The 8,944-nt window shown below is 40.9% G+C and overlaps 1 protein-coding gene across 1 annotated transcript in view; it reads right to left on the bottom strand.

The window, feature by feature from the left end:
* The window catches only part of Ctnna3 (catenin alpha 3), a 1,290,503-nt gene that overhangs the window by 1,011,646 nt on the left and 269,913 nt on the right, over nucleotides 1–8,944 (bottom strand). The window contains exon 7 of the mRNA XM_013351193.2: nucleotides 5,609–5,812. Within this exon, the coding sequence (XP_013206647.2) occupies nucleotides 5,609–5,812 (204 nt within the window). The remainder of the gene's footprint in view (nucleotides 1–5,608; nucleotides 5,813–8,944) is intronic.

The raw sequence follows: 8,944 nt of genomic DNA, 5'->3' as shown, positions 1-8,944 counted from the left end.
GGGAAAATGATGTAATTATAAACTCAAACATAAAAGAAATAATAACAAATTGTCATGTTCTCCCTTTCTGGGCTCGGCTCACCTGGATATTTCCTGGTTTGTTTTCAATAATGGCTATCTTTTTTGTTTTACTTTTTTATGTTAGCGTAATTCAGAAATTAGGCACTTATCATTTCAATAGAATTGCCCCTCTGGTTTTTAAACAGGATTAGAACATTAGAGTGCATTGAAGAGGTTTATGGGGATCATCAGTCTCCCCAGGAGGAGACTCTAGACTCCTTTTTTCACATCACATAATGCACAAACTCTCTGAAGAGAACATTCCCTTGCAGACTTAAATGACCCCAGACCTAGCTTGTCTAGAAAGACTCAGACACTGATAGTCAAATTATCCAAATAACTAGAAAGCTGTGAGGAGGAGGAGGAGACTGTTTGGCCCCTCAGCAGCTCAGGAAATTCAGACTCTCAATGCTTGTGAAAAACCTAGCCCTCATACTAGAGAAAAACAGGAATATGAAACTCATTTTCCCACCTAACCAGACCTCAGTACTTAAAATGATATAGAATTTCCCTAGATACCCTATTCCTGCTTTCCAGCTTCAGTATCTGAAGCTGACATTTCCTTTATCATTTCCTGGACTTTGGCCACATGCTCTAAGCTTGCCAGCTGATTTTAGCAAATCTAATACTGTGCAAACCTAAAAAAGATACAACTTATTTCTCTTAAGTTATTTAAGGTTGTAAAAGCAAGATAGGTAGAAATTGAAAAGCCACTGTTCCCAACATAAGCAGCCATCCAACCACCATGGCATACTGGGCAAATTTGGGGAATAAAGCCAAGTGTCAAGTACGGTAAACCTGAGTCGATAACAGCAGTTCTAAGATGCAATCCATAGGGGGAAAGCAAAGAGAAAATAGTTCTGATAAATTCTCTGTATTTTCAGAATTTCTGTTTGTTTTCTTTTATGCAAACACACAAAAACGTTTGTGTGCACAAGTGATGGGGGCGTGTGCATATGTGTGGAAATGTGCATCTCGAGTGTCATTCCTCAGGAGCCATCCACACTGCTCATTTTGAGGCAGGGTCTCTCACTGAGCAGGAAACTTGCTGATTCAGCTTAACTCTCTGGCCAGCAAAGGCCTGCTGCTACCCTGCACGCTACCACTCTTGGCTCTGATATGTGGTCCTAAGGGATCCAACTCAGTCTTTATGCTTCCATGGCTGGCACTTTACCAACTGAGCCATTTCATATTTTAGAACTCTATATTTAGAAAATGTTTAATCCTAACATTTCTTTGGTGCTAACAGCCATTTCTCACAGACACTCCTAACTACTTTATTGAAAGAAAATAGTCAAGGCAGAGAATCTTTCCCAAACGCACTTTTAAGACAGAAGTGGAGATCCTGTGAGTAAGGAGAAATCTCAGACTCTCTCTTTGTCGGCTTCACTGAAGCCTCAGAGCTTCCCATGATAGGTAATGCACTGAAGTCACACAAATGAAATTTGTTTCTGAATGCTAAGAGCCAGTCTGTTTGATTATTTACTCATCAAACAATGAGAATCAAATGTGTGCTTTCACATTCGACAACAGAAGAAAACATGGAGCAGCTGAGATCTATGGAAACATAAATTAGTCCTTGCATGAAGCTCAGGTCTGACTTGTCTATTGTAGCAGCAGCGTCTGTCGCTCAGTGTTCTAAAATCCCCTACAGATAACTTGAGTGCTAACGTCACCAATTCACACACACTAGCTGAAGGTCCTGTGCAGCCATGCCTCCATACTCGACGCCAACATGATTTTGACACTATCCAAAATATACCTATGTCTGCTGATATCTAAAAACTCAAACATGATGGCTCCTCACCTTCAAAACCCATTTCCATTAATTATATAAAAAAGACCACCCTGTGCCCTTCTCTCCCACCACTGAGAAGGTAGTTTTGCTCCACTCTGAAAATTTTCTTAAGTTCTTTACCAAAACGATGGACTAGACCTAGCCTATCATAAAAGTATAGTAAAGCTAGTAGACATATCTTAGGAATATCCACTCCTAGGTTTTAAGAGAAAGAAGTTATGCTTTTTTGACTCTCAATGTTCCCTGAAGCATGTCCTCAAATGAACAAAAACTTTATGTTGGAGCATGGCCAGATGTAAATCCAAATGTTAGAACTGTGCTCGAAAAAAAATGTTGATAAATGATCTTGGAGAGTCACATAGATTTTTGAAAGAAGCCTGATCTTTGCAAAAAAAAAAAAAAAAAAAAAAAAAAAAAAAAAAAAAAAAGGTGTTTTGCCACAGGAGTTTTGTCACATAAACTCAACAGGGTGCCTGAAACGCACTGCATGTCAAAGAGATTGTTTCTTCATTAAATGTCATGTACAATATGCAATCATTTCATTTATTCTTCCTTTGAAAGATGCAACTCAGCTTTTTCTTAAGGCCAGGCATTGTACCTCATGTTTGGGGTAAAATAAACAAAGCATACATGTGATTTACCTGTATGGACCTCAGAATCTGAGGTCTATTTCCTATAATGGGTTCAAAATAAAAGAATTGCATAACTGACTAAAAGCTGATATTGACAGATGGGGCAAGTTCTCCGGAAATGCTGACGTGGGGTTTTCATCTTTGCATGGTGGTCTTTTTCGCACTTTCATTTGTGTGAGTGTCTTGGGAAGAAGCTCTGATACTTAATAAAGCCTACAAAGACAGATTTGAGATTTCCCCTTACCTATAGGATCTCTGTTCCTGTCTTGAAAGTCCATTTTGTAAATATTGTCTATCTTAGATAATTTCTTCCAATAAAGTAGTTAGGAGTATATCTGTGAGAAATGGCTGTTAGTAGTTAAGAAATACTAGGATTAAAAACTTCCTGGTTTTTCAAGAAAGGTTATTTTAACTCAGAATAGCCATGTTCTCTGACAGACTGAATCTCAAAACGTCCTGTCCCACTGCAGATGGGATCTGGACTCAACAGACATGGAATGTGGAGCTGAGCCTTAATGACACATGCCTAAGAGATCCTCAGATTCTCATGAGAACTAGTAACACGAAGTTTCTTTCTGTGAGTGTCTTTGTGCCGAAACTGTAAGACTGGACAATCTAACTGGACCCTTTCACATTGTATGAGTCTGTAAAGGCAAAGAATATGAAAGCTACCGAAGGATCTAAACCAGGTCCATCAGGGAAGGTGGCGTGTTCTTCAAAGTTCCAGAGCTCTCCTGAAGATGTACAAAATGAGCAAGATTTGAGCTCAGCTCATGCTAAGAAAGAACATTCCTGTCCATTAGAACTGATGGAGGCTGGGCAGATGACTCAGCAGTTGGGAGCACTTAATACTCTTTCAGAAAACCTGGTTTCAGTTCCTAGCACCCACATGGAAGCTCGCAATCATCTGTAACTCCAATTCCAGGGGACCTGGTGCCCTCTTTTGGCCTCAGTGGGAACTGCATGCACGTGATAAATATTCACATATTGACAGAACATTCACATACACAAAACAAAAAGAAATCTTTAGAATGGGATCCCCTTGGATTTAACACAGAAGGGCTCAAAACCTTAACCAAGTAGGACAAGGGAATGTGTCTAGGATATCACATCATCACACTGACTGGAAATGTATTGAGATGGATTGCCAAGTGCAGGCTTTTTAACACCAAATAAGACAGCTCTTCTCTCCAGAAGGTGACCTTGGAAACATGACGGGGCCTGACCACAAATGCCTTTGAGGTTCTGCGTCCTCACTCCACAGGTAGGCTGACCTGGGAAACATAGCACTAACTAGCATATAAAGATTTATTTCATTTATTAAGAGTGACTATCAAAAAATGTTTCTCTGCCTGTTTTAAATAAGAAGTCTCATTTTCATTCTGTATCAGACCACATAAATCATGAATCCATCACCTCTAAATCTGTCCAGGTTAGTGTGGAAATTCATATATCTATATATCTATAATGAGTGCAACTACTTTAAATAAAGTAAATTTTATTTATGATTTCATAATTTATATGCAAAATAAGAATATGTATAACTTTATTACACATTATAAAGATGAGAATAATAATTTTAACACTTTTCAGTTTCTAGGTTTCTTGTGATTGATGAACTGCCCTGAGCAATCTTTAATAAGAAAAATCTCATATGCTAAAACTGGCAACATTCACACCAGATATTTCAGCAGGACGTGGCTTAACTAACATGTTCTTCTTATTAACAAAATCTGCTTCTCAGCTTTGATTTCTTGACAGGAGAGAGCTTTTTGGTCAGTAGTCAAATCATCAAATATTAAGAATACGGAGATACATCAAACAAATTCAAGGGACTCGAAAACTCATTGATTTTCGCACATTTCACGTGCCTACCTAAAGACTCAAAACAAGCAATTTCTTAACCAAAAAGCCATATGCTCCATGACTAATAATTGCCCAAACACATCTGTATAAATCTTGAATTGCTCCACTTAGATAAGGTAGATAAAGAAAGTGTTGTAATTTAACTATGTAGTTCAATGATTTAAGAAGTTTTCATGATAAGTATATAATATTCCCTCCTCATCTATAAGGGATACATTCCATGGCACACAGTGAACGCCTGAAGAGCAGTTCTAAACTCTAGACGCACCACACTGTTTCCTATATAGGCAAATCTGTGACAGGTTCATTTGTAATTTAAGAACAATAGAAAAAGTAGACAACAACAAATTATATAGAATAATAAAATCTATACTGCTGAAGTTATTTTCAAATATAAGCTTTTTTAAATTTTCCATGTAATTATTTCAGCCAATAATTGCCTATAAAGAGTTAAACAGGAGCAGCCGGGCGATGGTGGCGCACACCTTTAATCACAGCACTCAGGAGGCAGAGGCAGGAAGAGCTCAGTGAGTTCTTGGTTAGCCTGGTCTACAGGGCAAGTTCCAGGACAGGCTCCAAAGCTACAGGGAAACCCTGTCTCAAAACAAGACAAAATAAAACAAAAAGCCTCAGGAGCAAATTCGAATCCATGGACATACAGGACGATTGCACAGCTAAGTTACCCTGAGATCTTCTTGTTTGTTTTTAGTAACGGTTCTGAGATGCACATACAGTACAGAATCGAACGAAAGGGACCTTGAAACAAATACTTAAAATCTCAGTATTTTCAGACGTTCTCAGTGGTTCCCGCCAGTAGGAAATCCTATGGCACCATATCACCTTTGGAGATGACAACCGCATCCTATCAAAAGACCTGGGCTTTTGCCTCTTCAAATCCACATCACTGACACATCTTACACCATCTAGACTCTAACTTCAAGTGCCCCTTGTTGCCAACTCTACTCCAACCAATATACCGCTCTATCTATCTTTGGATCCTGTAAATTAATGTGCAATGCTTGTTTTGTTCCTCCAACCCTGCCTCTCCAACTGAGAAACAACCACATACACATATTTCTCCGATTATGACTTCAACCTTCCAAACTCCTAAAATTATGCCTCCTGCTGAAAAAGCCACAGAAGCCACTCTCAACGTCACTTTCCAAAAATCACCTCCTCCTTTGTAGCAGCGCAGCAAACGCTCAAACTCGTTCCAAGAAGATACAAGGAGGAAAAGCAACCAGTCACCTACATTGCTCATATACTCCGACAGCAGGTCCTGGAGAGCCTGGCGGATGGCATTGCACTCGGCGATAATCCGCTCTCGGTGGAAGTCCCTGGTGCAGGAAGAGTCAGCCAGCAGGGCAGCCCCGCTGATGATGGCTTCTAGGCGTTTCTCTAGTGATGGTCTTATTTCCTCCTCTGTCACTGGGAGTGGATTCAGGACAATTAAATTCTGGGAAAAGGAAACATTCGGATGGTTAAAACTCTGTAGAAATTAATTCTTATAAAGAAAAAAAAAACAAAAACAAAAAAACAAAATTTTAAGCTTCGTGCCTAAAATTCAGGTGTACTAATAGGAGAACTATGCTTTGCCTGCCTCAACAGTTCATATAGAAGACCACGTAGCAGTACCGGTCAAATGGATGATCAAAGCTGGGTATTTATGAGCTTGGGTTTTACTGTCAGTCCTGGGTTCAAAGCTTGCCGTTCCGGCTCACCAAGGTGCCTTGGCTCCCTATTCCTCACTTTCATGTGTAGAGCTCCAGTATTTATGTCGCTTACACCATAAAGCTACCAGGAGAACTATACAAACACTAAACACAGTGACTGGCGTGCGCTGTTAATCACAAGAGCAACATCTCCGAGCTGCCTGACCATTTTCCACACACACACACACACACACACACACACACAGTCACATCTTAACACTGGGGATGCAGGCAAGCCAAGGTGTGGTTAGCCACACATTTCAGAGGCTGTGTGAGGCTGAGAGACTCTGACCCCAGGTTAAGCTTTGAAGTTCAGACACCAACTCTGTCTTAGAATTCACAATTCAATGTCATTTTCATTATACTTCACTGTAAATCATAGGTGCTAATTAACTTTACCACTAACATATCAAAGAAAATCCTGGCCCTTAATTATTCATTTAAAAAGTAGAACCCCAGGAGCTAGAGAGATAGCTCATTGGTAACAGCATGAACTACTCTCTCAGGGAATCAGAGTTCAGCTGCAGCGCCCGCCCGTATTGGGCAGCTCACATCCACCTGGAACTCCAGCTCTAGGGATCTGAAGCCCTCTCTTTTCTGGACTTCATGGACATCTGTGCTTCACATCCCCACAGAGAGACACACACATATAAAATTAGAACTAAAATATTTTTTAGAAAGGAAAACTCCATCTTCCTACTGATCTGTTAACTTGCAGAAATTCCAAGATATTGGAAAGTAACCAGGCATTTTTAAGGTTTTATAAAGATATAATAAGTCTTTGGAAGTAGAAATCAAGATAATGCATATCTTCTAAAACGAGTCAGAGGACACACTGCCCCAAGTTTCCTCCACAACGATATATCCCTAGAAAAGCCTCCCCAAGGTATAGTCCAATGTGATCTTTGAAGAGCTAGTATAAAAGCTCTCTGAAGAACCTTTAACAAAACTGTGTACCATGTACAGAGTACAAATGCAGAATATTAGAGATGATACACAGTGATATTACTATAATCTTATAATATCTATATGGGTATGCATATTAATAGAGGTATTTAAATATATAAAGAGTACAGTGTTATAAGAATGTATACATGAATATGCATGCCAAGTATTGATATACATGTGTTTTGTAAGAAGTAGCCAGGATGTAATTTTAAGAAGCAGTAGGCTGGTGAGATGGCTCAGTGAGTAAATCCATTTGCTGTACCAGCCTGGAGACCCCCAAGTTCAGTCTCTAAAGCCCATGTAAAAATAGGAGGACAGAACAGAGTCCACAAAGTTGTCCTGTGACCTCCACCCTTCACTCACTCATATGTGTGCGCACGCACACACACACACACACACACACATACACATGCACGCACATGTGCACATTGTGTAATAAGGTAAAGCAAAGAGGCTCATTTGGAGAGTGACACTTAAAAGAGAAACTCATTTCAGAAAGGCATAGAGCCATGGTAAAGCGCAGGGCCCTGGCATGCTCACACAGTCTAAAGTACACTGTAAACCAGAACAGAGTGACGTGTCCTCACTGGCTTGTGGTGCCCACGATTCCTCCTTTCCAGGTTCTGCTCCCTTAGCATTTTTTCTACCGCTCAGTCTACTTGGACAAAATAAATGAAACAGAAGGTGAAAGCAAATTGATTTCACAAAAGCCAAATTTAACGGTTTTTTCTGTTTCTAGTGCATGATCTTTTTCATCTTTTTCAATGTGCCCTTCATCCTAGAATGGGTGTGGTCAAGGGTCAAAGCAGTATTTGCATAGAACTGCTGTCACTGGTTCCCTTTCTCATCATTGTGACCACATACCTAAGACAACACAGTTCAGTTACTGGGTCTCCAAATTCAGAAGAGCAAATCCCATCCTTAGGAAGCATGGTGGCAGAAGGGGCTCACAGATGTAGTGCAGAAACTCGTCCCTGATCAGAAAGCAGGCGAGGGAAACACCAGTGCGTGGCTCACCTTCTCCTCTTTGCCTTTTCATTCAGTCCAGGACCCCAGGCCACAGCACCGCCCACATTCAGAGTGGGTCTTCTCTCAGCAGTTAACCCTCCCTAGAAACACCCTCCCAGACAGACGTGTGCCCTAGGAGATGTGAAATCCAGACAAGCTGAAAGTGATGTCATTTTATTAAAAACATTATTTTCCAAAAGGGGTTTGAACAGAGGCTGTTTGTAAGATAAGGTTGCACTATGCATCCCAGGCTGGCTCTGACCTCACCGTTCTCCTGACACAGCCTCCCAAGCGCTGGATTACAGGCCTGCTTGACTTTTTTTAAAGTTCGTGTTCTAGAGATGGGATGATGCCTTGGTGAATAAGAGCATGTGCTGTGCAAGCATGAAGATCTGAGTTCGAACCTCCAGAGCCCACTGGGAAGCCAGATACATGATATGGGCATCTCTAACCTGGTGCTCCTGCAGGGAGGAGGGAGGCAGAGAGATGCTAGAGAAGCTTATTGGCAGAACTACTTGACTCATGCAATGAAAAAAAAAAAATACAGAAATCCTGTCTCAAAACCAGGAAGAAGGGGACACCCCACAGCCTATGCTGTTCTCTGCGCTCCACACTATGGCGTGTGCCCGCAGTCACGTGTGGATGGGCTCACATACTGTGAATGCATACAAACCAGCTCATCCCCCTGGGTCCCTCTGATCTGACAGCTGATAGTCATATAGTCAACTCACTGTCCGCCTAAAACTTTACAACTTTTTCACTTCAAAGCCAGGTGGTGGTGCGTGCTTGTCATTAATCCCAGAACTTGAGAGGCAGAGACAGGGGATATTTCTGAGTTTGAGGCTAGCCTGGTCTACAGAATGGGTTCCAGGACAGCCAGGGCTACACAGAGAAACCCTGTCTCAAAAAAAAAAAAAGAA

This window comes from Microtus ochrogaster, linkage group LG2, assembly GCF_000317375.1.
Source record: "Microtus ochrogaster isolate Prairie Vole_2 linkage group LG2, MicOch1.0, whole genome shotgun sequence".
NCBI classification, from domain to species: domain Eukaryota; kingdom Metazoa; phylum Chordata; class Mammalia; order Rodentia; family Cricetidae; genus Microtus; species Microtus ochrogaster.
The sequence above is the reverse complement of the archived record's forward strand: the minus strand, read 5'-3'. Positions and strand labels throughout refer to the sequence as shown.